This window comes from Bos javanicus, chromosome 7 (assembly GCF_032452875.1).
Source record: "Bos javanicus breed banteng chromosome 7, ARS-OSU_banteng_1.0, whole genome shotgun sequence".
NCBI classification, from domain to species: Eukaryota; Metazoa; Chordata; class Mammalia; order Artiodactyla; family Bovidae; genus Bos; species Bos javanicus.
The window spans coordinates 16,353,364-16,380,737 of record NC_083874.1 but is presented as its reverse complement, the minus strand read 5'-3'; the positions used below and the strand labels follow the sequence as shown (position 1 = coordinate 16,380,737).

General features: G+C 60.1%; 3 protein-coding genes across 8 annotated transcripts in view; 1 reads left to right on the top strand and 2 right to left on the bottom strand.

The window, feature by feature from the left end:
* Positions 1 to 672: 672 nt before the first annotated feature.
* Positions 673 to 8,583, bottom strand: LRRC8E (leucine rich repeat containing 8 VRAC subunit E). Of its 3 annotated transcripts, none has more exons than XM_061422347.1 (3): positions 8,502 to 8,583; positions 4,733 to 4,875; positions 673 to 3,939 (listed from the first exon to the last, which is right to left on the bottom strand). In XM_061422347.1, the coding sequence occupies exons 2-3, from the start codon at positions 4,868 to 4,870 to the stop codon at positions 1,687 to 1,689; spliced, it is 2,391 nt and encodes a 796-aa protein (XP_061278331.1). In that variant the 5' UTR covers positions 4,871 to 4,875; positions 8,502 to 8,583; the 3' UTR covers positions 673 to 1,686. The 3 variants fall into 3 exon arrangements, with proteins under 3 accessions (XP_061278331.1, XP_061278332.1, XP_061278333.1); XM_061422348.1 differs by lacking the exon at positions 8,502 to 8,583 and adding an exon at positions 5,121 to 5,376; XM_061422349.1 differs by lacking the exon at positions 8,502 to 8,583 and adding an exon at positions 5,139 to 5,376.
* PRR36 (proline rich 36) lies at positions 8,501 to 18,273 on the top strand. 2 transcript variants are annotated; one of them, XM_061422343.1, is made up of 6 exons: positions 8,501 to 8,586; positions 14,001 to 14,275; positions 14,388 to 14,487; positions 14,719 to 14,831; positions 14,913 to 17,129; positions 17,295 to 18,273. In XM_061422343.1, exons 2-6 carry the CDS (start codon positions 14,008 to 14,010, stop codon positions 17,801 to 17,803), a joined length of 3,207 nt encoding a protein of 1,068 aa, XP_061278327.1. In that variant the 5' UTR covers positions 8,501 to 8,586; positions 14,001 to 14,007; the 3' UTR covers positions 17,804 to 18,273. The 2 variants fall into 2 exon arrangements, with proteins under 2 accessions (XP_061278327.1, XP_061278326.1); XM_061422342.1 differs by lacking the exon at positions 8,501 to 8,586 and adding an exon at positions 11,311 to 13,460.
* A 2,756-nt stretch (positions 18,274 to 21,029) lies between these two features.
* The window catches only part of EVI5L (ecotropic viral integration site 5 like), a 32,694-nt gene continuing 26,349 nt past the window's right edge, over positions 21,030 to 27,374 (bottom strand). For 2 of the 3 annotated variants that reach the window (XM_061422344.1, XM_061422345.1), the window contains 7 exons: positions 24,975 to 25,103; positions 23,539 to 23,679; positions 23,304 to 23,459; positions 23,071 to 23,217; positions 22,897 to 22,992; positions 22,718 to 22,813; positions 21,030 to 22,544 (listed from right to left, as the gene is read on the bottom strand). In XM_061422344.1, the coding sequence (XP_061278328.1) occupies positions 22,260 to 22,544; positions 22,718 to 22,813; positions 22,897 to 22,992; positions 23,071 to 23,217; positions 23,304 to 23,459; positions 23,539 to 23,679; positions 24,975 to 25,103 (1,050 nt within the window). In that variant the 3' untranslated portion in view covers positions 21,030 to 22,259. The remainder of the gene's footprint in view (positions 22,545 to 22,717; positions 22,814 to 22,896; positions 22,993 to 23,070; positions 23,218 to 23,303; positions 23,460 to 23,538; positions 23,680 to 24,974; positions 25,104 to 27,374) is intronic. The other variant, XM_061422346.1, reaches the window with a different exon arrangement.

Here is a 27,374-nt window from a genome sequence, read left to right as displayed (position 1 = left end):
CAGGTAAGCAGCTTGCTTCTGCTCTCTGGTGCCTGGAGGAGGCTCACATGTTGGAGACACCATGGAGGTGGTGAAGCCCAGGAGGTCAGGGTTGGGCAGGCTGTGCCAAGGCCCTGCCCACTCTAGCACGAGAAAACTGATTGGTGTTGAAGGTTTCTGATGACTCTCCTGGTGACAACTTACAGGTGAAGCAGATCCAAAACTGTGGAGCCATGAGAATAACGGAATGTAAAGGACAGGCACTTCTACGGGAAAAGGCTATGTAGACGACCACCTGATGTCTCCTGGTTAACTAAGGTCTCTCTCTGCCTCTGCTCCCAGGGAAGAGGCTTATAGCCTTGATTCTGGAACCTGACTCTTGCCACTTGCCTGTACTTGGTCTGGTGAAATAGAAGCCTTAGACAACGGCAGGAGTGGACACAAGGGATCAAACTTATTCTCAGACTTCCCTGATGGCCCAGTGGTTAAGAATCCACCTGCCAAAGCAGGGGACTTGGGTTCGATTCCTGTCTGGGGAGATTCCACATGCCACGGAGCCACTAAGCCCTTGTGCCGCAACTACTGAGCCTGTGCTCTGCAAAAGAGAAGTGACCACAATGAGAAACCCATGCACCACAGCTAGAGAAAGCCTGAGTGCAACGAGGAAGGCCCAGCTCAGCCAAAAAATATATATATGGTTCTCATAGTGTTATTTATTAAGCACCCACTGATAAACACTCCCTCACATAGGGAACATTGAAAGACAAAGTCCCAGCCTACAGAAAAATGTACCTCCCCTGCAGGTGTTCCAATCCTTAGCACATCCATGAATAGCCCCCTGGGGGGTCTGGGGGAATGTTGATTGCTTGAAGTTGTCTGCAGAGCTTTTAACTTATGTGAACATGAGCATTTTCCTAAGGAAGGAGGTGCCCAGCTTTCATCAGATTTCTCAAAGCATCTAGAGATCTAAAACCAAGTTCAGAATCCCTGCTCTTAACACCCAGATATCTACTCTGTAGGTCAGCATTTCCCAACATTCAGGCCTGGGATGGTCCAAATCAGAATTACCTGGGGTGATTCTGTTTACCAGCAAGTTCCTGGCCTCCAGCCAACATCCTGAGTCAGCCTTTCAAGGGTGGGGCCTCGGATGTTTTGTTTTGGAGATGTTGATTTCAGCCAAATATGAGAACCATTGCTTTCTGAGTTCAGGTGTCCATAGCAAGCAACTTATAAATAGGGGATTAATATCAAAATTGGCGGGGGAGGTTGGTCCCTTGTGTCTGTGTCCCCTCGTTGGGAGAAAACCCCAGATGTAAGCTGTTTTGGTCAGGGGAGAGGGTTGGAATCCCACTAGGATGAGCCTCCCCCACCCCACCCCCCATCTGCGGTACTGTGGCTGCTGTCTGGGGGATGGCAGCATCTCTGGCCCAGGGCTAGGGGCAGGTCAGCCAAGCCAAAAACACGGGTGTGGTTTTGGTCTGAGAGTCTTCTGACTGAGTTAATCTCTCCAGGATGTTCCACCCCAAATCCACAGCCTCCCAGACAAACCAGTCCCAGGATCTTGCCTGGGCTCCATCAAACTGACATGTTTGTTCCTTGTCTCCTGGCTGGGGCCCACTTGGCCACCTCCCTCGAAGATAATGGTAGAGATTCCGGGGCGGTAGCATCCAGGAGGCGTTGACCTCAACCTGTCCTCCCTCCCCGGCTTCACTCCGCCTCCATCCGGTCCCGTACCTCGGCCGGAAGCCCATCATAAAGGGTGTCCTCCACCAGGAGCCCCGACTTCTTGAGCCCCCCACAGTTGCCGAGCTCTTCCGGCAGTGCTTCCAGCCGGTTGCCCTTGAGCTCCAGGCGGCTGAGGGCCCTGAGGGCCCCCACCTGGGGCGCAAGCTGGCTCAGGTGGTTGTAACCTAGGAGCAGCGTCCGCAGCTTGCGGCAGAAGAAGAGCTCATCGGGTAGAAACTCCAGGGCATTGTAGGAGAGAGCCAAGTGCTGAAGATTCTGCAGGAGACCCAGCTCGGCTGGCAGGGAATGCAGCCCATTGTGCGAGACGTCCAGCAGGCGGAGGCTGGAGCACATGCCGAGCTGGGTGGGCAGCGTCTCCAGCTTGTTGTGGCTCAGATAGAGCTGCTCGAGGCCCCGGAGCTTCCGCACATGCTCGGGGACATAGGCAATCTGGTTGTGCCACAGTCGGAGTGTGAGCAGCTTGCGGCAGTGCTGGAAGCTAAGGATCTCCTCGATGGAACGCAGGTGGTTGTCCCGGAGGTCAAGCTCCTGCAGCGCGCCTAGGCTGAAGACAGCGTGGGGGATGCGCTCCAGTCCGCAGGCCACCAGCTCCAGCTCCCGCAGCGCTGCCAGCTTCTTGAGGCTGTTCAGTGCCAACAGACGTGCCCCGTCGTTGTGCAGGCTGAGCCGCTGCAGGTGGCCGGCCACATCAGTCACACTGGCGGGAACCTTCCCAGCGTTGCTCCGCAGAGACAGCACCTTCAGCTGCTTCAGCTCCCGGAGGCTCTCGAGGGTGGCCGCCCGGGCCAGCTCTGGGGGAAAGAGCCCCTCTAGATGCAGCTCCTCCAGACCACGCAACCCAAACACCCAGAGGGGCACCTCCCGCAGCTCCTCGCACTTGATTCGGATGACCTTCAGGCGGTCCCGCAGGAAGATCTGCGAGGAGAACGGAAGCCTGGCGGGCGAGTGGAGCAGGCTCAGCTCCTGCAAGTGCACCAGCTGCGAGAGGCCCGGGGGGAAGGTGATGTCGCCAATGGCCTCCAGCCGCAGCGCCTCCACCTCGCTGAGCTCGAAGACCGTGTCCGGCAGCCCCGGGAGCATGCAGAGGGCCAGTTCCAGCCGGCCCCGGGCGTTGCGCTGCAGCTTCTGTCGCAGCTTCTCGGCAGTCCACTCGTGGTTGAGGTTGAGCTGCTTCAGGCGGCTCTCGCTGACCTCAGAGAGGAAGACAGCAAAGCGCTTGGAGTAGAGCGAGTCGTACTGGTCGATGAGGTGCAGCATAAAGGCGAAGTCGTTCTTGACATCGGGGATGTCGCCCATGCCAGTTTCCTCCCGCACTGACCGGAAGGAGTACTCCTTGAGGGGCCGGTGGAAGAGCCAGTAGAGGGTATAGAGACAGGTGATCCCGTAGACGCACACGAAGGAGATGTAGCAGAAAGCCAGCTTGGAGAAGAGGTGGGCCTTGGTGTGGTTGCAGCAGAAGCTGGCGTAGCCCGTCACCTCCGAGGTCTCCACCCTGCAGGCCACCAGGAAGCTGATCTTTCCCACGTAGACCAGGTTGTAGACCAGGATGGCCAAGAATTTGCAGACCTTGAGCACCGTCTGCCGGATGTACATGGTGTACAGGATGTCGCCCTCCTCCACGTGCACGCGGAATTTCTTGACCTTTTCAAACAGGGCTTTGGCTTGCTCTCCCTCCTTCTTGTCCAGCAGGGTGACAGCAGGGGGCTCTGTCACCACCTTCTCGGGCTCTGGCAATACCTTCTCCTTCTCGCCCTCCCCTGCCTTCCCCGGCCCTGCAGTTGTGGTCACGGTCACTGTCGCCCGCCCAGCTGTGGTGGCAGCAGGGCCCTTGTGGTTCTCCCCGGAGACCTCGGACAGCGCCCGAGTAGTCCATGGCGAGTCAAAACACTTGCCCAGAATGGAGATGAAGTGCTCGATCTTGGAGCTGGTGCCGGGGAACTTGAACCAGAAGCTGGTGCAGACCATGAAGATGAGCGTGTGGATGACAACCAAGTAGGGAAAGTACTTGGCATACCAGTGGAGGGCCGTCTCGTAGCAGAGCTGGTTGATGAAGCTGTACTGCTGTAGGTCCAGGTTGTTCTTGAGGCCGCTCAACTCCCGAAGGTCCCCCATGGGCTCTGAGATCCCCCGCGGCAGCAGCTGTTGGCATGGGGCTTCAGATAAATTCTCCCGGGGTTCATGACTGGGCAGACAGATGATCTTGTCCTGCGTCACCTGGGGATGGGGGAGAGGGTATGAAAGAGGGTGAAGGATCTGGGGCGGCCTGGGAAGTTATAGAGAGAGGAAGCAGGCTGCAAGCAGGAGAGGTCTGTGTTGATCCCCAGCTGTCCTCAGCTGGCTGTAACTTTGGAAGAGTCACTAAACCTTTGAGCATGGGACTTTGTCTGGAAATAAAAGAGCTGGGTTGATTTGTGTTCCTCGAAAATATGTTAAAGACCTAGGGACTTCCCTGCTGGCCCAGTGGCTAAGACTGGGCAGGAGGCCTGGGTTTGATCCCTGGTCAGGGAACTAGATCCCACATGCCACACCTAAGGGTTCATGCTCCAACTTAAAAAAAAAAAGATCTTCCAGGATGCAAGTAAAAATGCCACATGAGGCAACTAAGAACTGGTGCAGGCAAATAAATATTAAACAAACAAAAAAGATGTTGAAGTCCTAAGCCCCAAATACCTAACCTGTGATTGATGCCTTGTCTGGAAATAGTGTTTGCAGAGCAGATGTAATCAAGTTAAGATGGAGAAATTTGGACACACACACACACTCACACTGAGGGAAAATGCTGTGAAGATACAGGGAGAATGTCCTCTATCAACCAAGGAATGCCTGAGGCCACCAGAGTCTAGCCAAGAGGCACAGCCTTCGCCAGAAACCAGCCCTGTCAACACTTTGATTTCGGATGTCCAGTCTCTAGAACTATGATAGGATAAAGGAAGACTTCCGGAATCTCCCAGACCCCGCCCCTAGGAGGCCACGCCCCATCCAGGCCACACCCCGCCCCGCCCCTTACCTGGAGGGTGCAGCCGAAGACCCCGATCATGAGCATGGCCACGGTGAGGTACTCGGCCAGCACGTCCCACCAAGGTTTGAGCACCTTGAAGGCGGGTTGCTGCTCCGTGAACTGCTTGAACTCCGCCACCGGAATCATCCTTCCTATGAGGAGAGCAGGAAGCGGAGGGTGCAGAGAGAGACCCTCAGGAAAGGATGCCTTGTGAGCCAGGCCCCCAGAAGAGCCAGAAACACGCCTCTGCTCCCCGTATCCGCGTTCCGCCCCGCGGAACTCCGGCAGAACCCACAGCTGTGCGCTCCCTTCCCCTCCCCCGCCCCCTAGACCTCACCTCCCTCCTGGAGCCAAGCGCCTAAGACTGAACGCTTGGCTTAAGGTGGTAAGTACTTACTGCTCGGTAAGTCCTCACCACCTCTGTTCCCAGGGACCCCTGCCCCGATGGGACTGGGCTTGCCCACTCAGAGTTCAGGAGGGGCATTCCACGAGGCCGCTGCTCCACCACTCGTCGGTGTGGCCTTTTTCCCGAGCCCAGGCATCTCCCACCCTTGACGCCAGTCCCAAACACTTCGCTCTGCTTCCTTGACTCCAGACACCCGGTACCCAGGCGGCCAGCCCCGGATCCCTCCGTCACTGGACCACAGAGAGTCCCGAGACTCGGGACTTCCGGGGCGTGGACCCCCACCCCCTTCAGGGGCGCTCCGGGCACCACCTCCAACCTCCAACCGGAAAAGCCGGCTGGAGCCTGGCTCTGGTTACGGGCCCCAGGGGCAGGGAGTGGCGGAGCTGAAGGCTTGGCCGCCCTGGGGGGTGGGGGGTGGCAGTGACGAGGACACCTGGGTTTCTGGTGGGGCCAGTGTTTAGGATCTGCTGCGGAAAACCGATACCCGAAAGGCAAGGGCTGAGGGGCAAAGAATCAGGAAATGGAAAACTCACAGGGAGAGAACCAGGGTGACACCTACGACTACAACGTCTAGGACAGGGCTGGGCTGCCAGGCTCCTGGGCGGCTAGCCTACTCTGTCTGTCCCTGGGTTTCATTTTAGACCAAGGTATCATTATTTCAGATACAGACAGCCAGGCGCAAGTCACTCGGGGGCGTGGATCACAAGCTGGTACAGCACCTTCCCAGACAGGCAGCCCTGGAGCCTCTCTTCCCAGGTCTAGAAGGAGAAAGAAAGGGAGGCAGCAAGGCCCCCACTGTCTCCGAGGGGGCTCCTAGGCCGGTCCGTCCCCCCTCCCCAGGACCCATGCTCCCCAATATAAAGCCCCTGTTTCTCATCCTTCTCATGCTTCCCAGATGGCAAGTGGTCAAGAACCCGCTTGCCGATGCAGGAGATGCAAGAGAAGTGGGTTTGATCCCTGAGTGGGGAAGATCCCCTGGAGGAGGAAATGGCTACCCACTTCATTATTCTTGCCTGGAGAATCCCATGGACAGTGGAGCCTGGGGGGCTATAGTCCATGGGGTCGCAAAGAATCGGACATGACTGAGCACCGACGCCTGTTTCTCATGTAGGTTTCCTGGGCCCTGTGGTCCTTATCCTCATAGCTTGTCACTGGCTGGGCAAGGAAGGGAGACATCTGGGTCTTCTGATCATCCTCCAGTCTCCCACCCATCTCCTGTGGGGGCAGGGCCTGGCCTCTGTCCCACACCTCAGCCAATCGCTCTGATACCTCCGTGCCTCCCTCTTTGGTCCCCATAACCCTGGAAGGCCTTCCATTACTACTGAATGAGGACAAGGTGGAAGTGGGCGGGGCTATAGGATGCAGGCCCCGCCCAGCAGGCTGAAGTCAGGGCAGTCCGCCACACCACTTAATCCCACCAGGGATGGCACGCAAGGGACACACCTGCCTACACCCGGTCTCCAGGGGCCCCTGACTCAGGCCCTGACTCACCCAGCACCAGGCACACACAAGGGGGTACATAGAACACAGGATCCCTCACCCAGTGACCCAGCCCTTGCGCTCAGTTTCACAACCTGTCCTCAACAACAAGCCTAGTAAAGGTGCCCCCCCCATCCCCCACCCCCACCCCCACCCCTCAGTGCATCACAGGCTTCAGACACCAGGGAATCTGATAGAAACACACCCAGGGCAACTCCACAGCCCCCAGGGGCCAATTGCAGCCACCAAGTGGGACAACCCTGGGGGCATTCTAGTGTGTACACACCAGTGCACGTGTGTACAAGCTGAAGGGAGATTCAGGACCAGAGACACAGCCATATACTCTCTCTCTTCCAGTTCTGGCCACCCACTATTCTCCCTGCCCTGGCCACCTGCCCCTGCATGGGACACTGCTTCAATTAAGAATGGTGACTCTTAGCAGAAATGCCACACAGACAGGCAGGGAGGATCAACTTCCTGCCCCCGAGGCCCTGCCACCCTTCAGGACATATCTCACAATTGTGGAAGCTCTGCCATTGGCCATCCCAGACCCACAATCAAAAGCAAGAAGGCAGAGACACCCAGGGTCCCCAACGGATGGGTCAGAGGCTCCCACAGAGCAAGGTGTATACACAGCAGCCCCAAAGGCAGACATGGGGTTATCATTATCTGTCTCCATGACTCAATCTTGATTGTTTGGAACCTGCCATTAAGTTTCCCCAGACACAAGACTGGCCCCCCTTTGTCTGAACCAGGCTGGTGGGAGGGCTAGGGGAGAAAGCATCATGAGGGTGTGGGGACAGAGAACTTAAGGCCACCAAATGCTTTCAGTGTCTTGTTTGATCCCAATTCTGGGAGCACGGATGTGGAGACCCTTATTTCCCAGACTCGGGGGAAGTGAAATAACTCATTCAAGGTGTCCCAGCTTGTGACAAGCAGCGTTTGAGGGAGACCCCCTGAGCCTTGTCCGTCTGATCACAGGCACTCTGTTCCAGGTTGAGCAAGAACATCTCACTGAGATGAAGCATCTTTGCCAGGGAGCCTCAGAAGGGGGCTCCTTCTGGTAGAGAAGAGATGGCGGGAGGATGGCTGCTCTGCCTACCAGGCTAAGTTGTCTTTGTCAGCCTCTGAACGGGAAATTGCCCCCTAGGTAGCCTTAGCTCCGCCTACCCATGCCTCACCCTTGCTTCTCTCTCAGGCCTCCACCTTGCCTCTAAACATTGGCAGCGGGTGCCCCTGATCCCCCCACCCCCCCATTTCCACCCACCGCCCAAGCTAAGCGGCAAAGAAGAAAGAGTGACAGTTGTCAGCCCCGAAACGGGCCTTGGAGGGCACTCGGTTTAACCTTTGACTTCTACACGAGGGAGAAATTATGGTCGGGGGTGGGGGGAGCAGTAGCAGCAGAGCCAGTTCTGGGCCTTAGGCCTGGGGAGTCCCAACCTAGTATTTTTCCAAGCTGCCTTTCCAGAACTGGGGGTTCTGGGGAGTCTTTAGGTTCAAGGGACCCGGAAGGGACAGCCTGGGGAGGCCCCCACGTGTTAGGGCTCTGGGAGGTGAGGGACTCGTTGGGATGAGCTGTCACTGGCAAGAGGAGAGGGGAACAAGGTATCAAGATGCCCAGGGTGGACTCTAGCTGTTCGATCTTCACTCTGTCCTTGGTCAGGCCTGCCGGGCTCCCTGGATAGACGCCCTTGGGCTGGCCAGGGCCGGGCCTCTCTCTGCACCGCCCCCTCTCACCACCCCCCGCCCCCACCCCCCAACGCCCAGCTCCTTCTGTGCCCCAGACGGCTTAGGGCTCAGGTCGCAGGGCCAGCCGCACCTCGGGCGGTCCTCCTGTGGGCCAGGTCCTCACCCCGCCACCCGGTCCCCAAGCGCGGAGAGCCATCTACTCACCTCACGGGCCAGACGCTGTTTCCAACTCCTGTGTCCCGGGGAACTGAGCGGCCGGGACTCCCGCGGAGTTCGCGGGCCGGACTGGGTGAGTCAGGGCGGGCGGGACCGGAGCCGCGGGCTGCCCTGCCCCGTCCCGCCCACCAGCCGTCTCGGTCCCGCCTCCCTTCGGACGCTCCCGGACTCCCGGTACCGCCGGAGAGCCGGAGGTAGGCGATTCTAACCCTGGAGTCCCCGGGAAGGGGAGGAGCTCGTCGGAGGAGCAGGAACGGTAGAATTCTGCGCTCCGCTGCAGTGGGGCGGAGCTGACATGGGGGACACTGAGAGGGGCTGAAGGCGTTGGACGCCCAAAGCCAACCTGAGAGTACTTTTCTAGGAGCTAAGCTATATAGACCAGTCAGGAACAGGTGGAAGCCCTCCTCCTCCCTTCACTTCCAGGTGCAGCTACTTGGCTTTGAAACTCAAACAGGGAATCAGTGATCGGGGGCCCAAGGGAGGGCGGGGCGCTTTCTCCTTCCTGCTCTGACCACCCAACCAAGGGAGGCTCTTCACTGGGGAGGAGACAGAGTCCGGGGTCAGAGGGCTCTGGGAGCCAAGGATGGAATCCAATCTGGGAGGTCTGCTTCTCAAAGGGAGACCTTGCTGCCCCAACCCCCACGATTTCCTCCCCACTTTGGGAGGCCTGCCCTAGATCTCAGACAAGACTTTTACCTTGATCTGCTCTGTCTGCTAGACTCAAGGGAGAGGAGACCTGAGAAGATGGGAGAGTGATACCCCATCTTTCATGGGGAAAAGAAGCCCACAAGTTCACCAGATTAGAGATACTCTGAAACCTCGAGGGTTGGGACCCCCTAAGCTTAGGTTCCTCTGTGAAATCTGGCAATGGGCGTGACCCCCTTGCAGAAGTCCCTGTTGGCTTGGCCATGGGCCGCCCAAAGATTAATCTTTGTGTGGACAAGATAAGTGAGGCTATCTTCTCTCTCTCTCTCAGAGCTTCTGCTCTATTGGTGTGTGTGTGTGTGTGTGTGTGTGTGTGTGTGTGTGTGTGTCTGTGTGTGTCTGTGTGTGGATGGGGGTGGGGACAGGGAGAGGGTAAGGATGTGTGTAATTAAGGAACAAGATAATGTCAATTTGTGACAAATGCTTGTGTATATAGGGGCTTCCCAGGTGGTGCAGTCATAAAGAATCTGCCTGCCAGTGCAGGAGATGCAGGTATGATCCCTGGGTGGGGAAGGACCCTTGTAGAAGGAAATGGCAACCCTCTCCAGTATTCTTGCCTGGATAATCCCATGAACAGAGGAGTCTGGCGGACTACAGCCCATTCTGTCTCAAAGAGTCAGACATGACTGAGCGATTGAGCATACACTTATGCTGTGTATATAGCAAAACAGGGTGAGGTGAAGTGGTAGCAAAGGGGCCTTTTGAGATGAATAGTTTCTCCTTTTCCTCCTAGCCTCTGGAGTAGCTCCTTGAGATCCATGTCCTGAGGGTTTGTTCTCAGCTATATGCTGGGATGCGTGTCTTGTTACACACTGCTTTACACTCTTGTGCAATAGTCTCTGCAGTCATCGGAACTGAAGCCCCATGAGCCCTAGACACATATCTTTTCTGACACTTCAGATGGTGCCTGGCACACAGTGGGCATTCAGTAAATGATGGATGGATGCTTAGTTCAGGCTCTTCTTGATGCAGACCCTGAGGCAAGGAATTAGATGGCAATAGTTTCTCTGGAAGGTGAACTCAGGAAGCATTAATGGTGAGCCAGTGGGGAAGAGAAGGAAGCCAGTAAGCCAGTAAGTGTTAATGAGGGTAGCTCTGGCAGATGCACCTCCAAGGTGTACCCACCCAAGTGGCGGAGGAGTGGAAGTATTGTTGCACCAGCTTCTGTCTGTTGTGGCTGAGGGCTTCTCTGGAGACGGGAGTGGAGGGACTCCATGCCTTGGGACTCCTGACTTTCCCTGCACGTGGGGACTGGGTGCTCAGAGGATATGGGAGGGACTGTACGGGATCTGTCACAGGTACAAATGCTTGAGTGGGATGTCTTAGCCATATGACATCATGCAATGCTTCCCAGCGGTCCTCCAGAAAGATCCCCTACTTTACATTCCCATTAGTAGTTCATGAGTTTCCCCACATGCACACTATCCAGGGTTTTAAACGATTGTGGTAACGTACACACACATAATTTGCCATCCTAACTATTTTTAAGGGTACAGCTCACTGGCATTAAGGGCTTCCCTGGTGGCTCAGAGGTAAAGAATCTGCCTGCAATGCAGATTGATCCCTGCAATTCAGGTTTGATCCCTGGGTCAGGAAGATCCTCTGGAGAAGGAAATGACAACCCACTCCAATATTTTTGCCTGGAGAATCCCATGGACAAGAGGAGCCTGGAGGTATAGTCCTTGGGGTCACCAAAGAGTCAGACATGACTGAGCAACCAATACTCTCACTTCAGTGGCATTAAGTAATTTCACAGTGTTGGGCAACCATCCCCACCATCCATCTTCAGAACTTTTTTTATTTTGCAAAAACTGAAACTCTGTCCTCATGGAACACAAATTCACTATTCCTCTCCCCCAGCCCCTGGCACTCAGCATTATACTGTCCATCTCAATGAATCTGAATCCTCTGGGGGCCTCATATTAGTGGGTCCAGTGGCTATGCTGCTGCTGCTGCTGCTAAGTCTCGTCAGTCGTGTCCGACTCTGTGCGACCCCACAGATGGAAGCCCGCCAGGCTCCCCGTCCCTGGGATTCTCCAGGCAAGAACACTGGAGTGGGTTGCCATTTCCTTCTCCAATGCATGAAAGTGAAAAGTGAAAGTAAAGTCACTCAGTCGTGTCCAGCTCCCAGCGACCCCATGGACTGCAGCCTACCAGGCTCCTCTGTCCGTGGGATTTTCCAGGCAAGAGTACTGGAGTGGGGTGCCATTGCCTTCTCTGCACAGTGGCTATATCGTTTTACATTCCCACTAATGGTACACACGTGTTCTTATTTCTCCATATTCTCACCAGTACTTGATTGTTTATAACCAGTTTTAAGGTTTTGTGAACCTGAGGTAGCTATCTATTGCTGTGTAACAAACTGCCCCAAACCCTAGCTCCTTAAGACAGCAAGAATTTACTGTCTGACAGTTTCTCAGGACTTCCCTGGTGGCTCAGCAATAAAGAATCTACCTGCAATGCAGGAGACAGAGGAGAAAAAGGGTTCTATCTCTGGGTTGGGAAGATCCCCAGAGGAAGAAATGGCCACTCACTCCAGTATTCTTGCCTAGGAAATCCCGTGGACAGAGAAATCTGGTGGGCTATAGTCCATAGGATCACTGAGGAACCTGAGCACACATGCAGTTTCTCAGGGTCAGGAATCAGTTAGAGTGGCTATTCAAGTTTCCCTTCCCTGGACCCCAACAACCATTGAGTTGCTTTCTGTCACTGTCTATAGATTAGCTTGCAATTTCCAGAAGGTTGTATGAATGGGACCACGTAGGGCATTCTCAAGTTCTCTGTATGAACAAATGTGATGGGGAGGAGGTGGGGCAGAGGGAGCTGGTTCTTTGGGATGGGATAGTGGGTAGCTAAGAGTCTGGAGAGATTAGGCTTGGGAGCAGAGAGCCCAGTGTTTCTGTGGGGTCGATGTGGTCTTTTATTTTTTAATTAATTGATTTGGCTGCACTGGGTCTCAGCTGCAGCACACAGGATCTTCATTCAGTCTGTGTTGCGACACACGGGATCTTTAGTTGCAGCAGGCAAACTCGCAGCATGTGGGGTCTAGTTCCCTGTGTTGGGAGGGTAGCCACTGAACCACCAGGGAAGTCTCCAATGTGGTTTTGAGTATAAGCAGAGGTGCAAGAGGGCGCCTGGCACTGTCCCCCAGCTCAGGGAGGCGGAAGATGGCCATGTCCCTCTTCATGCTTCCATCCCCTCCATGCCACAATCCCCGATCAAGGTACTCCAGGTGGCCCCTGTACCAGTTGGCAAGTCACCAAAATGACACCCCTACTACCTCAGGCTGGGCTGGGAAACCTTGAACGGGATTTCTTCAGCTCCTTCATGCACTGGTTTTGACACCTCCAGCGGCCCGCCCCCCACACGCCTCCAATAATCTCAACTCCCCAAAGCCTGGCTCTATCCGGAAGCCTTTGCTGACTTGACTTTATGTGACCTGGGAGGGTGTGGAGAGTGGGGCTGCGCTGCCCTGTAGAAGGTTGGATCACTTCTCACCAGCCTCGGTCTCTCTCTCCCCCTCGTTCTTTTTTCCCCTCTTCCCCCAAATCGGGGTCTACCCCTACTTTCCCAGGGCTTCATTCTCCTACCAGTCCCCCGAGCTCAACGAGATAGGAGGTTTCCTTGGGTCTGTGAAAAAGCTTAGGGTAAAAGAGTGGTGGAAGCCCCAGGAAACCTGGGTCCGGGGGCAGCCTCTGCGGTCGCGAAGGCGAAGACTGGGCCAGGGACATCGAGAGGCCGGATTGGCGAACTGGGCTCGAGGGGCGATGGTCCCGCCCCCCTCCCTGGTTGCCAGGGCCCAGCCTATCCGCGGTCAGGCGGGCCTCGGGTCTCCAGGTGGTTGGGTGGGGGCCTGGGCAGGTGTGTGTGTGGCAGCGGGTGGGGAAGAGGGGGTTAGACTGGATCGCAGACCCCAAGGGATTACCCCCTCCCCGAAGCCCCTCCGGTTGGGTGTCTGAGGTCCTCAGGCGCAGCCGCAGAGAAGCCGCCTGTGCCTCCCACGCGCTCCCCCCTCCCCACTCAATTCCGCGCGCTCCCGCCTGCGCCTTCCCGGTCTGCATCCAGCGCACGCGCCCCCTTCTCCCCCGCCCGCCGCCAAGGGCCGGGCCCGCCTCACTGCGCCGCCGCCCGCCGCCCCCTCCCCTCGCCTGCCCTCTGCTCGCCGCAGCCACCGCCGCGGCGCTTCCACCCGGCCGCACCCAAGGCGACCCAGCGTGGAGCGGAGGGAGACCGAAGCCCAAGGTGAGCAGTGGCGCGAGCAGGTGGAAGGGCGGCGCGGACCAGGGCCCAGCTGGCGCAGGCGGACGGGCTCAGAACGCGGCTCTTTGTCTCCCAAGCCCGTGCGCGGGCTGCCGGGACCGCTCCTCCTCCCGGCAGGTGCCGGCATCTCTCCCGGAGGCCCGGGACTGCTCTGGGGGCTGGCGAGGGGACCCGGGTGTATGCTCATCCCTTCATTTGGAACCAGTGGCAGGCCCCCTGGTCCAACGCTGGTGGTCAAGGCCCTGAAGGGGCGAGGGGTAGGTGGGTTGATCTCTAGTCCTGAGAGGGAGCAGAGGCAGGTGTGGCCTGGAGGAAAGGCGATAAGGACGAGACTTGGGGACCACCGTGAGCAGCTGCGCTGGTGAGTGGTGGGTGGGTGGAAGGAAGTGGATCCAAGCAGAGATTTGGGCGCCCATGGGTGGTGACGCAGGAGAAGGAGCAGAGAGGTGCCAGGACCCAGAGCCTTGCAGGCAGCATAGCGGTCCAGGACCTGGGATGCTGATTAATCTGTTTCTTCGTCAGGTGCTGGATGGACAAGAGGGACAAGTCCAGGGCAGCGGCCGCCGGTCGCCCGCCCGCTTCTCGCCCTCCAGGCCTTCAGATCCCCAAGCCCGCAGGGTCTCCACGACCCCCTCCTCCAGTAACCAGCGCGGCTCTCCGAGTTCTGGGAGCAGCAGCAGCCGCAGGGCGAGGGCCCCTGGCAGAGAGAACCGGGGGTATCCGGGGAACCGCTCTCCCGGAGGTTACTCCCCAGTTGGGGCCAACGCGGAGCGCTGGGACGGGCCCCCGGAGCCCAGGTACTTCAACCTCTTTCCCTGATTCTGACCCCATCTTGCCTCCCCTCCTCTGAGGCACCAGCATCCCCTTGATTTCTGGGGCACCTGCGTTGACTCGGCCTTCTCCCCACAGCCTCCAGGCCCCCAGCGGCTGGGAGAGGGGAGCGGGCCCCTGCCAGGACCCCAGGCTCAGGCTGTATCTCTAGCCCCGGGCATGCCAGCGCGCCCACCAGGTAACACACCCGCCCCCACCCCCCTAGTCCCTTAGGCAAGAGTTAGTGTCTCCATCTGGAAGCCTTTAATTAAAGTGTGTGGGAGCACTTGCTGGTCACTGGGCACAAATTGGTGAAAGCTGTTATTGGGTGGCAGAGCATATGCCCCATTTTACAGATGGGGAAATGTAGACTTGGGAGAGGAAACAGGAACTGGAGCTCTGCCCTGATCACAGCCCCTCCTGTCCTCAGACCAGGCCCTCTTGGGCAGAAGGGGCTCCGTCCCCCAGCTGAGGAACCTGCGGCCAGAGGAAAAGCCACAGATTCACCCAGAAGGAGCACCCTGAGTACCGGGGCCCGGAGAGGTATGTGACCTGGGGGAGGAACCGGCGGGGTTCCTGAGCTGTGAAGTATTGGTGACCTTTGGCCTTCTGTTTTGTCCCCAGATTCTTCTGGGTCTACCCCAGCCATCCCCTCCCCGGTCAATTCCCGTCGGCCCCGGGCTGCGGGCGCTGAGGTGGGTGTGCCCCGGGCAGCTCCAAGTGCCCGGCTCCGGCCCCCAACGACTGAGGCTTCCAGGAAGTCAGTGAGCAGCGCCCCAGAGCGCAGCGCGGCGGAGCCGAGCCCTGCCGCCAGGAGGCGACCCAGCGCCGGCGGGAGCCTCCAGAGGCCAACCTCGCGCCCCCTGGGCTCTAGCGTCACCCCTCTATCCTCCCCAGTCCGCTCTGGAGCCTCCCCGGCTGGAACACCCCGGGCTCTTGTTGTTCAGCCCAAGTCGAAAGGACTGCAGGCCCTTCGCGCCCCTCAGGCCACATCCCCCAGGAAGGGCACAGCCCCAGTGAGGGGCCTTTCTCCTCCTCTGGCCACATCCTCTCTTCCTTGTCCTACCGCACCACCTCCGTGTGTCCCAGCCACTACCTCTCGGGACGCGCTCCCTCCTTCTCCACCGACCACGCCCCCTTCTCAGGCCCTCAGCCGGCCTTTGACCACGCCCCATTCACTAGCCCCTCCCTCTTCTTCGGCTCCACCCTCTCTGCTGACCCTCCCCTCTCCGCCGGCCACACCTCCTTTGCAGGCTCCACCCACACACCTGGGTACATCCTTTCCGGAGGGGTCCGCCTCTCCCTTGGCCATGGCCCCTCTTCTGGCATCAGTCCCTCCAGTTTCACCCGCTCTGCATAGTGTACTCCCCACCGAGGCGTCTTTGACTTTACCTCCTTTTCCAGCTCTCCCCTCTCCCTTAGCCACACCACATTCGGCAGGTCCTCTACCACCAGCCGCTGCCCCCCTACAAGCCCCTCTGTCTCAAGCAGCATCTGTGAGGAACCTGCCCTCTCCCCTAGCCACACCCCCTCCTCAGGCTTCTTCCGCTCTGGCCACGCCCCCTCCGCAGGCCAGTCCTCTGTCTCCACCTTTTCAGGCCACGCCTTGTACACTGGACACACCTCCCACACCCACTCCACAGGCCTCACCGTCTCAGACCACACTCTCTTTGCAGGGTTCTCCCCGTTCAGAGTCTCCCTCTCCCCTGGTCAGGCCTCTACTACAGACTCCACCTCCTCTGGCTACTTCCCCTCGACAGGCCACTCCTATACAGGCCCCATCTCTAGCCTCACCACCTTTGCGGGCGACCCCTCCTCCTCCTCCGCTGGCCGTGCCTCATCCGCTCTCTCCACCTTCTCTGACCACGCCTTCTTTACAGGCCACTCCCCCTCAGAGCCTGCCTCCTCTGCTGGCTTCACCTTCTTTGGTCTCACCTCCTTTGCAGGCCCTATCCTCTCCTCCCCTTGCTTCATCTCCTCTGCATGGTCCTCCCTCTCTTCGGGCTCTGCCCCCACAGAGGGGTCCACCTTCTCTGGCCTCGCCTCCTCTTCAGGCTCCCCCTTCTCCCCCTGCTTCACCCTCTCTCCAAGACTCTTCCTCTCCCCTGGCCACACCCCCTCCGCGGGCTCTACCTTCCCTGAGCACGCCCCCTTTACAGGCCACTCCTCCTCCTCAAAGCCTGCCTCCTCTGCAGGCTCCACCTTCTCTGGCCTTGCCCCCTCTTCAGGCCCCTTCTCCCCGAGCTTCACCCCCTCTGCAAGACTCTCCCTCTCCCCTGGCCACACCCCCTCCGCGGGATCCGCCTTCTTTGAGCACGCCCCCCTTACAGGCCACTCCTCCTCAGAGCCTGCCTCCTCTCCAGGCTCCACCTTCTCTGTCCGCGCTCCCTCTGCAGGCTGGTCCCTCTCCCTCTGCTTCACCCCCTCTGCAAGACCCTCCCTCTCCTCTGATCACGCCCCCACCACGTGCTCCACCTTCCCTGGCCTTGCCGACTTTGCAGACCCCTCCCTCTCCCCCTGCCTCACCTCCTCAGCAGGCCCCACGCCGCCCTCCAACCCCGGGTCCCGATGCCCCCATCTCGGGCCCACGGCTGACCCTGGCGCTGGCCCCAGGCCCGCCGCCGCCGCCGTCGCGCAGCCCATCCAGTACGCTGAGTGGCCCGGACCTGGCGGGCCACAGCAGCAGCGCCACCAGCACGCCCGAGGAGCTACGCGGCTACGACAGTGGGCCCGAGGGCGGTGCCGCAGCCTCTCCGCCTGCTGATGCCGAGCTCGCCGCCTGCCACCCGGCAGCTTGGAGCCGAGGTTCCGCGCCGCCTCTGGCCATCCGCAGCACCCCAGGTAAGCAGTCCTCGCGAGGTCTGGAATGTGAGAGGGCAGGGTCGGAGGCTCGGCTCGGGGGTAGGACAGTTGGGTTTGAGGGCGGAGCTGAAGGGAGGGGCGGAGTCTCGTGGCGGGGTTGGGGCTTCCCGCTCTCTCTGGGCATCCCGGCCCCTCTCCCCGCAGGAGCTCCCCTGCCTTGGTCTCCTGCATCCGGATCGGGCTCTGCTGATGGCTTGTGCACCATCTACGAGGCTGAAGGTCCCGAGTCGGCGAGCCCCGCCACAGACGCGCTGGATCCCGGGCCCGGGCCCGGCGCGGGAGGTGGGAAAGCGGCGGCTGGAGTTGCGGCTGGTGCGGCTTCTCGTGGCGCGAAGCCGGCGCGCTTGGGAGAGCTGCCGCTGGGAGCGCTGCAGGCGAGCGTCGTGCAGCACCTGCTGAGCCGGACGCTGCTGCTAGCTGCGACCGAGGAGGCCGCGGGAGGCAGCGGTGGTCCAGGGGGCGCCGGGGGTGGAGGCAGCGCGGGCGGCGCCCGCACTGCGCTGAGCGACGCCGAACTGGGTCGCTGGGCCGAACTGTTGTCTCCACTGGACGAGTCCCGCGCCAGCATCACCTCAGTCACTAGCTTCTCCCCGGATGACGTGGCTTCCCCGCAGGGTGACTGGACCGTGGTAGAGGTGGAGACCTTCCACTGAGCCCCACCCTGTCCCCGCCCGCCCACTCCACCCCTGCCTTAGGATTTGCCCCTCAGGTTACACTTCAAAGGTCTTAGATCTCCTCCTCCCTTCCTCCAGGAGCCCGGCTTCCCGTGAATTGGTCTCAGTCCCTTTAGAGCCCTAGAATTTTGGTCCAGGCTTGTGACCCATTGGAGAAGGCAATGGCACCCCACTCCAGTACTCTTGCCTGGAAAATCCCATGGACGGAGGAGCCTGGTAGGCTGCAGTCCATGGGGTTGCTAAGAGTCAGACACGACTGAGCGACTTGACTTCACTCTTGCGACCCAACCACACCTTTGGCCAAGGCCCTCCCCTTGAACCCCTCGCCTTTGGCCTAGAACGCGCTCCTGCACCCCTCGAGCCCCGTACCTTCCTCGGCCTAGGCTCTTCCCGGTGTCCGGTGTATTGTCTACCACGCAGCCCGAGTTTGCAATAAAGCAGAGACCGAGGCCTGTTTACTTTCCTCTTTGCGGTCGAGGGCTGGGGGCCTCCTGGGCGCATCCAACCGCAGGGTGGCGCGAGGGGCCAGGCGGGCCTTGGGGCTGTGCACAGCAGGTTGTAGCTCTGGTTGAAGGCTTTCCCCAAAGTTCCTCCACTGAGGGTAGGGGCGTACAAGGAGGGGCTGGTGGGATCAGGAAATGCTGAGAGTCCCGTGGTCCAGCGCCGCGCACCCACCAGCGTGCATTAATGTAGGCATTCTTATGCCCAACTTTTCATGGAAATATCAAGTGCAGGAGGGGCCCAGGTGGGACTGTGCGACCAAGTGAATGAACGAGGTGTGCCCGGTGTGGCCAGTTGACTAAGCTCTTCCCATACTCTGCCACAGGAGTAGGCACTCCTTGGGGGGTCAGGGAAGACACTTGGGGAGGGATTGCTTGAATCTCAGGAGAGGGCGCAAGCCACTTCCTGAGGTTCTTCCTCACAGTGTGCACCCCTTTACTTTCCACGCCCTGGGGTGTTGGAGACAGGGGAGGCCTGAGACTGATGGCCATCTCGGGTCCCTCCAGGGCCTCCCAAGAGGGCACACTGCCCTCTGCTTACCAAGGAGGCTGCAGTGCAAAAGGCAGGCCCGCAGCTGAGCCCTGGGCTTGGGAAGGGGAGTCACTGCCTCCTGGGTGGACCGCACTGAGCAGCACAGGGAAGGAGCAGCCTCTCCAAGGCTGGTGGGAGATCTGGGCATGCTTCCATTGCCCACTCCTCTCCAGGAGCCCTCACCATGCCCCTCTGGGCCTGCTTCCCAGCCATGGGCCTCGCCTTTCATCTCAACTTAGGGTGTCCCCCCAAGCCCTCTAGCCGGGCATCCTTGCCTGTGCACCAGTGTCGAGGGTCCTCGCCAGAGCCAACTACTGCCTTTGCTTATCTCCCCGAGTCAGAATTCCTTGCCCTTCCTCCCAGAGTCCAGTCATCCTGACTCTAGCTCCTTTAAGCCACAGCCCAGGCCCTCTTTCTTCCCAAGTACCCGTGCAGGAAATGGATCCCCTAGGCCTTTCCTCCCCAAGAGTGTCCTGCTTTACACCCAAAATGATGGCGGCCCGAGGGGAACCACAATCCTCAGGACAGGTAGATGGACAGAGAAGGACCCCCTGTGGGGCTATTTCTCTGTCTATAGACCCAGTCCCTGAAGCTGGGTTCCTGCTGGTCCCCACTCCAGAAACAACTGCCTCCCAACCTAGGATCTGAAGGGAAATTGGCCCAGTCTTGATGGGATACTGTCACCTCCATCCCTGGGAGCCAATCAGTTAAGGTGACAAACTACAGAGCTTCCTTTTCTAAGCTGGGCCCTGGTGAGGACCCGGGTGTCCTTGTTTCCAGATGCTGAGACAAGCCCGAGGGTAGGGGCTGACTCGTGACATGTTGGGTAGCTGAGACCCCAAGGCCAGCCCTCGAGAAGGAGCAGGGCAGAGCCCCAGTTCTCCCAACTTCCTGCCCCATCCTGGGAGCTAACCGGGTGGAGTTACTTGGTGGGAGCAGGAGAGGCAGGCAGCAACGGTCAAGGTCTCAGTGTTCAAACTGTGTGGTGGGGATGATGATGGGTCCACAGGAGCTGTGGTGTGAGAAGGGCTCAGCTGTCCCGGTGCATGACAGGTGTCCTGCTCGCTGCTCCGCAGGTATCATGCAGCAGAGCAGGGCACACTTTGTGGGTCCACACCGGGCGTAGAGGTCAGGGCCAGGCTGGTATCTGGCTGGACCCAGTTAAATGTCTCCCCCAGGAAGCCTTCTTTGCCATCCCTGGATCTGACTCCCTGTGCTAGCTGGGACTACGCCTCAGCTCTGTGGGCAATCCTACAAAAGACCTGCCTTTCTGGGTCTTCTTTCCCCAGGGCAGTCCCCACTGCCTGGCTCAGTTTTGTCTCTGTGCTGACCCCCAAGACTGTAGTCCCTCTGATGGTGCCCCTCTCACCTACGCCCTCCATGGCTCCCCAGTACCCTCAGTTCAAAGTGCAAAGTCTTTCTTCTCCTGACTTGAAAACCCCCTTCCCAGTCTGGCCATGCCCACTTTCTCCTGTTCCTTCTTCACAGATCTCACATGTCTCCTGCTGATCCCTCCACATCTCACCCTTATGCTTCTGCCCTTGGAGATGCACTCCCCCCACCCCCACCTCCTCCAAGAAACCTTCCCTGATCTCCCTACACATTCATCTAGGCACTCACCATTCTTAGCGCAGACTTATCCCTCACCGCGCCCCCCACAGTGTCTGTCTCCTCCACTGCACTTGGGACCCCTCAGAACCAGACTCAGAGCAGAAAACCCTAAAGGCCTCAGGAAGTACATGCCGAATGGAGGAAACTAGATCCTGAATCCTCCTGAGGCCCCAAGCCCAAGCCCCTTCATTCTTCATGACTCTCAAGGGAGGCCCTGGCTGAATTGCCCTGGTGGAAAATCATGGCCCACTCTCCCCATGTCCAGAGCCATCCTCCTGAAAATGCCTGCTCTAAGGGTGCATCTGACCTGTTCCTCCAATACCAACCTATCTCTTCCGACCCCCACACTTAATGTTCACATGCACGGTGTGAACTTTGCTCTTCCACTCTGCACCCCGTCCTGGGCAGCCTCTTTGGGCCCCTGCTGGCCTGCTGTGACCTGTGCCTCTGGTTCTCTTAGACAGTGGGAGGCTCCCAAGGGCATAGACAGCCTCCTCCCTTCCCCGCTGCTTCACAAGGGGCCAGGGACCCCCAGGCCTGCCCCGCTCAGCGCCCCTTGTCGTGACTGTGTAAATACACTTTATTTTCCATCTTTCCCGCCTGGGCGACATGTGGAGTGTGAACAGGCAGTGTGCAAAATGGTGGTGGGCAGTGCGGGGGGCATGTGGGTGAGCCCCTGGGATGCCCACCCTGGTCCCCAGGCTTTGTAACACTGAGTGGGCGACCGGGAAGGGGGGACTGAGCATGGATCCCCACCCCAGGAAGCGCCAGGGGGACTGTTTGTGATGCTGTTCTAGGCTCCAGGAGCACCGAGAAGGTCAGCCCGGGGGTCATGAGGTCCCGGGGGGGTCGGGTCTGGGGGCATCGTTGGACTTTGGCACCGTTCTTGGCTCTGACTCAGCAGAGACCACGGGACCACTGTGAGCAGGTAGGGGGGGCACTCAGCCAGGAGGCCTCCTCCCCTGGGGCTGGATGGTGGGGCTAGGGATACAGAGGAGGAAGGGACTTGGAGGCTGGGGACCCCCTGGAGAGGAGGCTAGCCTGCATGAGGATCCCCTCTCCCCCCGTCACTGGCCAAGCTGGGGTGATGGGACTGCCACAGAGGAAGAGGTGGGGTGCTGGGGAAGGGGAGGTGTCTCCACTTCCTTACAGCTGCTCTGGCCCCTAGGAAGTAGGGACAGATACTGCCCAGGCCCTGGCTGGTTCCAGTTGGCCACTCACACCCTGGCAGCCCTGCACTCAGTAGGAGGGACTTTGGTTTCTGTTGCAAGGGCCACAATGCCTGCAACCAGGCAGGGAAGCCCTGCCTGGCCATCTGTCTCCAGAGGCCAAGGATCCCCAGGACCTTCATGGGTGGTAAAGTCCGGCCTACAGGGGCACCTTCCTCCTCAGGCCTGCCCCAGAGCCTGGGCCCTTCCCAGCAGGGCCGCTCTTGTCCCAGGAGGAGGCCGGCTAGGAGGGGCAGCTTCCGTTGGTGCAGTCCTGGGACCCTTGGGTCGTCCTGGCCCTGGCTGTTAAGAGGGGCAGACCTTCCAGGTAAATGGGCCGAGAAGGGAACGGACCAAGATGGGTAAACACTGCTGGGGAGGGTGGGCCTGCCAGGGCACTGTGAGGATCCCCAGCCTCCGGCCCTGCCCTCTGTGCCCGGTTGTGCGCTGGGCCTGGCCCTCTGGGTGGGTGAAACTGCCGAGGGCGTGGAGTCTGTGAAGAGCTGGCGCCGACGCAGGAGCGGGCTGGCGGCGGCCTACCCCCTTACCCCCGCGCCCTGGCTCCGAGCACGCGTGGCACGGCCTCAGTTGTCCAGGCCCTGGCTGTAGGGCGCGGCCAGCTCATCGGCGTCGCTGTCGGAGCTGCCCTCACTGTCCTTGGCCGGCCGCTCCAGCCGGCGGAAGAAGCGCGCGTCGCGCGGGGACAGCGGGTAGAGCGCGTCCTGCAGCGCGGCGCCAACGCCCACGCCCACGCCCAGCAGCTCCTCGTCGGACGACGGTAGCGAGTCCTCGTCCAGGTGCCGCGCCAGGCCCAGCCCGTCGAAGGCCAGCGGGTCCTCAAAGGGCGGCGGGCCCTTCAGCAGCCGCACCTGGGGCGGGGGGTTGGGGTGAGGTGGGACCCGCGCGCTGGAGGCGTGCATCGATGTCCCCATGGATGGAGTCCGGCCGCCGGGCCCTCCTCCTCTCCCGCTCCCCGAAACGCCGACGCCCAGCCCATCACTGGTCGCGGCCACCAGGGCTCTCACGCCCCGCCCGCGCTCACCTCGGCCTTCAGCTCCTCGATCTGGTCCTTGAGCTCGCGGATGTACTGCGACGAGTCCGAGTGGTTCAGCTGGCCCTGGATGCGGCCCTCCTCTCTCTGAGGGCGGGCCGTGCCAGTCAGCACGGGGTCCGGTCCCCGAGCCAGTCCGCAGCGCGCCCCGCCCTGGCCTCACCGCTCACCTGGATCTCCAGCTCCGCAATGCGCTGCCGCATCTCGGCCACCGCCGCCATGCTGTCCGCCTCCCGCAGGCGCACGGCCATCACCTCCTCCTTGCTCTGGGGGCGGGGGTGGGGGAAAAGGGGTCAAGGGGCGCGGCAGGGCTTAGGGGATGGGGGGAGTGGGGGTGCGGGCACCTTGCACTCAGCCTCAGCCTGCTTGCGGCGGCTCTCGCTGAGCTGCGTCTGCAGCCCCTTGTTCTGTGCCGCCAGGTACTGCAGCTTCTCTTGCAGCGCCGCGCGCTCAGCCTCCACACGGTTCAGCAGGTTGCGGTGGATGTGGTCCTGGGGGCGGATGGGCGGGGGTCAAGGCCTTGCCGAGGGCCCGACCCCGGGCGCCGGATTCCCTCCCTGGGCCGGCCTCGTCCCACCTGCGTCTCGAGCTCCACTACGCGCTGCCGCAGCTCTCGACCCTCGGCCAGCGCCTGGGCCTCTCGCAGCCGCACGCTCATCAGCTCGTCCTGCAGCTCGCCCAGGACCAGCTTCCGCGGGGACTCCTTCCAGCGGCCACCGCGGGACAGGTGGGCCTGCGGGGAGAGGTCGGCGGTCGGCCTGCGCCCGGGGCCCAAGGCCGCTTCGACCCCCTGGAACGAGGCCCGCCCTCACCTGCCAGGTGTCCGAGAGCTCCTGCAGCTGCAGCTTCAGCTCCCGTGCCGAGGCCACTGCCTCACCCTCCCGAACCTTGAGCGCCTTCAGCTCCTCCTGAAGCCGAGCCACGTTGTTCTCGTCGGGCAGCGAGTTGTTCCTCTGCGGGGAGAGGAGCGCTCAGAGCTGCCCGCAGGCCTCACTCCCCGGCCCCCTCTCCTCTGGGCTTCACCACTGGCAGCCGGGCTGGGAGAGGGTGCACCCTGGACGCCCGGATGCCCAGGGGAATGAGGAGGAGGCCCCAGGGGAGGAGACCCCACCCTCGCAGCCCCTGCTGGAAATCCTGGTCTGTAAAGCCGGCTGTAGTAACAGCACCTGCTCTCTCAGGGGGCTGGTCCAGGGCAACCCCCGCACCACACGTGATTGTTGATAACACCAGGAGGGCATCGAGGCCAGGTGCTCCTCACCTGGGAATCTGAGATCCTCGCCCTCCCAGCCCAGACCTGGCCCAGCAGAAGCTGAGCAGATGGCAGGTTTCGGCATTGTCCCTGGGGACAGAGGGCCGGCCTAGGCCCTATCCTGGCCTCCCAAGGGCTCAGAGATGAGATTTGTGCTCCAGCCTCTTGGACCAAAAGCCAACTCGCTGCAGGAGGTTCTCGCTGCCTCTTGTCTGGGAGTTGGGGGGAGGGTGGTGGAACTTCTGGGCCCACATTTCCCTCTGATGTAGAGAGGAGAGAGGAAAGCCCAGTCTGGGTGGTGGGTCAACAGGGACTGTGAGGCCAATGGCCCCATGCAAGGCTGTGGCAGAGACACCCCACCTAGGAGGACACCCCAAACTGCAGCTTGAAGCTGGGGGGGGGGGCGTGGCTTCTGCTAGTGGGTGAGTACTGCCCTCTGGTGGCCAGGGCATTTCCCTTCTGGCGGCTCAAGGGAATTGAGACAATAACCAGGGTAGAAGGAACTGGGAAGGTACCAAGAGGCCTGGCGCTCCCTGCAGGGCTGCAGGTGGGAGAAGGCGGCCCCCTGGGTGGTGGGGCTGTGGAGGGGAGCAGCCTTGATGGGCCTGCGCCTTCCCTTCCCCCTGGAGCTCAGGGCCTGAGGGGGACATACACAGGCAGGATGGGCTGTCCAGGGGGCCCATGACAGCTACTGTGCTGCTGGCCTGATGTCTGGCATATGAGGGCAGGCGTGGCTCTCACGGAGTCGTGCTGCTGCTGTGTGTGTGTGTGTGTGTGTGTGTGTGTGTGTGTGTGTGTGCGCCTCCGGGGCCTGGGTGGTACATACCGTGCTGTGGAGACTATGGGGGAGGAGGCAGGGGAAGGGCTCTGACTCCAGGGCCTGGCCCTCAGGTCCCTGGGGCTGCCCCCCTTATCCTTGGCAAGGGCCCGGTGGTCACCTCCCAGGGGCGCCCTTACTGCCCCGTCTCCAGGGTGCCCCCAGTGGCCACCCAGTCGCACCTTCTCCATGTCCAGAACCTTGTCCTGCATCTCCCGAAGGGCCCCCAGGGTCTCGGTCTCCCGAAGCCGTGACTGCTCTAACTCCGTCTCCAGGTGGGCCACAAAGTCCTCGGTGAGGCGCGGGTTATCCTGGGGGCAGGCAGAGGGCTGTGCTGGGCGACAGGCTGTGGCCAGAGGTGGGCAGCTTTCCTGCCAGCCAGGTGAGGGCCCAGGCCTGGTCCCACCTCTTCCACCCCCATGGCCAGGAGTGGGGGCTTAGGTTGTGGGTGGAGAGCAGGGCAAGGAGAAAGCCCATATCCCCTGGAAGGGCAGAACACCACGGGGGCCCTGATGCTTTGTCTTGGGGTCCTGGGGACACCACACATGGCCTCAGGAGGCCCCCTGAGGTACACCAATGACTGGTTCACAGGATCACTGGGGTGAGTATGCAGAACGAGTTCTCTGGGCGCTGCTTCCTGCTGTGTGGTCTGTGGCCTGACCACACCATGGGGGTTGTGAGGGGCAGATGGGGAAAGAGTTGGCTGAGACCACTTTCTTGGTCAGTGTCCAGGGGCTTCTCAGAGGTACCTGGGAGTCCCAGGGGTGATGGGTGGGCCCCATACAGAAGACCTCGACAGTGAGGGAGGAAGCCCCTGGGGTTGGAGCACAGCCTGCATCTTGCTGCCTGGGTGGCCTGGCAGGGCAGTTCTCTGGCAAGTTGCCCCAGCCACCCTGCTCCTCAGCTGCCCCACCCCCTGCTTCCCCACTGACCAGGTCTTATTTATGGGGTCCTCCTGCCTAACTGCCCAGGTCTGCTTGCTACCCTTGACCACTGGGGGTCTCTGAAGTTCAGGGGTGTGGGTGGCTCTCTCTCGGCCCAGATGGGCTCTGGGCCCCGTGGCAGCTCTGCCCGGCTGCATCTCTTCCAGGGGCCCCACCAGCATCTCCCACACTCCCTCCCGGCCTCCCTCTGCCTTGCAGTGACCTCCCTGCCTCACCCAGCTCTGCAGCAGGCCTAAGGGCAGGAGCCCCGAGGGGGCAGGTGAATGTCTCTCCAACTGGCCTGATGGAGGGCATTGTGCCATGGGTAGGGTTAGCCCAGCCTCAGCTTCCCCACTGGCCTGGCTGCTTTAAAGCCAGGTGGGGCTACAGCACTTGAACTTGAGCCAGAGGTGGATGCAGGTCAGCAATAGTGAAGTTCTGCCCCTCTGTCCCCAGGAGCAGAGGGTCAACACGTAGGGGAGGGATTCTCCTCAGCCAATGACCATTCCTTCTCTTCACCCTTTCTCAAGCACCCTGTGGTTTCTCCACATCAGGGACCCTCACCTCACTGCCAGGCCCTGCTGGTTCAGCCCTGGGGTATGGGGAGCCGACAGCGCCCTTCCCTGCCCCTCAGGGCCTGTGCTCAGTCATACCTGCTGAGTTTGGAGGCCACAGCTGCCAGTGTGTTACCACATCAGGAAGGCAGCTGCTGGGTGTGGCTGGAGGAGAGTTCTGGAAGCCTTCTTTGGGAGAAGTAGACTCTGCCATGCTTCAGCTCATGGGCTCTCCACCACCCACCTGAGTTCATGACTCCAAAACAGACTTGGGCTGCCCCCACCTCATCTCCAACCCATTAGCTCAGGGTGGCGGGCACAGACCAGACCCTCTTCTGAGGGCAAGGTGTTGGGCACTGGAGGGGGTTACCCTCCCTCACCCCAGCTCCTACCATGCATGGCTGCCTACCCACCCCCTGAGGAAGCCCTGAAACTGAGCTCCCCTCCCGAGTGTATGATTAACCTCTCTATCCCCCAAAACTTTATTGCCTTTCCTGTGCCTCCCTTGAGTTTCAAAGAAAATGGTGGGCTGAAACCAAGCAGGATCCCGTGGGCCCTCCTGGGTACAAAAGCCCTTCCGTGTCCCTGTTTCTTGTTTGTAGAAAAAGGCTGTAGTCTCCAAGACCTCTGCTGAGTTCCAGAAAGCAGCCTCAGGCAGTAAATGATGAGGATCATAGAGTCCCAGGATGCCTAGGCCCTCCTGAAGGAGTAGAGATAACTACTTGACATGGGTCTTTGAGTTCTTCTGCAGAAATTAAGAGCCCCAGCCAGGTGGAGCATGGTGACTACACACTGACCACCAGCACCAGACCCCAGACTGGTTGTAGCAAGAGGGTTGATGATGACTGAGGTTCCCTAAACATGACCCTGTTTCCTCACCACCAACCAATCAGAAGAAGGTCCACGAGCTGACCCTGTGTCCTTGGACCCTTTCCTCTGGCACTGTCTTAAAAAAAGACCCTGCCTAGAGGCTTCCCTGGGGGTCCAGTGGCTAAGACTCCACATTCCCAATGCAGGGGGCTTGGGTTTGATCGCTGGTTGGGGACCCAGATGCCACATTCCGCCACTAAGAGTTCACATGCTGCAACTAGAGATCCCACGTGCT

Coding starts and splice junctions, on each gene's coding strand:
- LRRC8E (XM_061422347.1), bottom strand. CDS start 4,870: ATGATTCCGGTGGCGGAGTTCAAGCAGTTCACGGAGCAGCAACCCGCC. Junction 3,940..4,732: donor TCTTCGGCTGCACCCTCCAG/GTAAGGGGCGGG, acceptor CCCCATCCCCAG/GTGACGCAGGACAAGATCAT.
- PRR36 (XM_061422343.1), top strand. CDS start 14,008: ATGGACAAGAGGGACAAGTCCAGGGCAGCGGCCGCCGGTCGCCCGCCC. Junction 14,488..14,718: donor CATGCCAGCGCGCCCACCAG/GTAACACACCCG, acceptor TCCTGTCCTCAG/ACCAGGCCCTCTTGGGCAGA. Junction 17,130..17,294: donor GGCCATCCGCAGCACCCCAG/GTAAGCAGTCCT, acceptor CTCTCCCCGCAG/GAGCTCCCCTGCCTTGGTCT.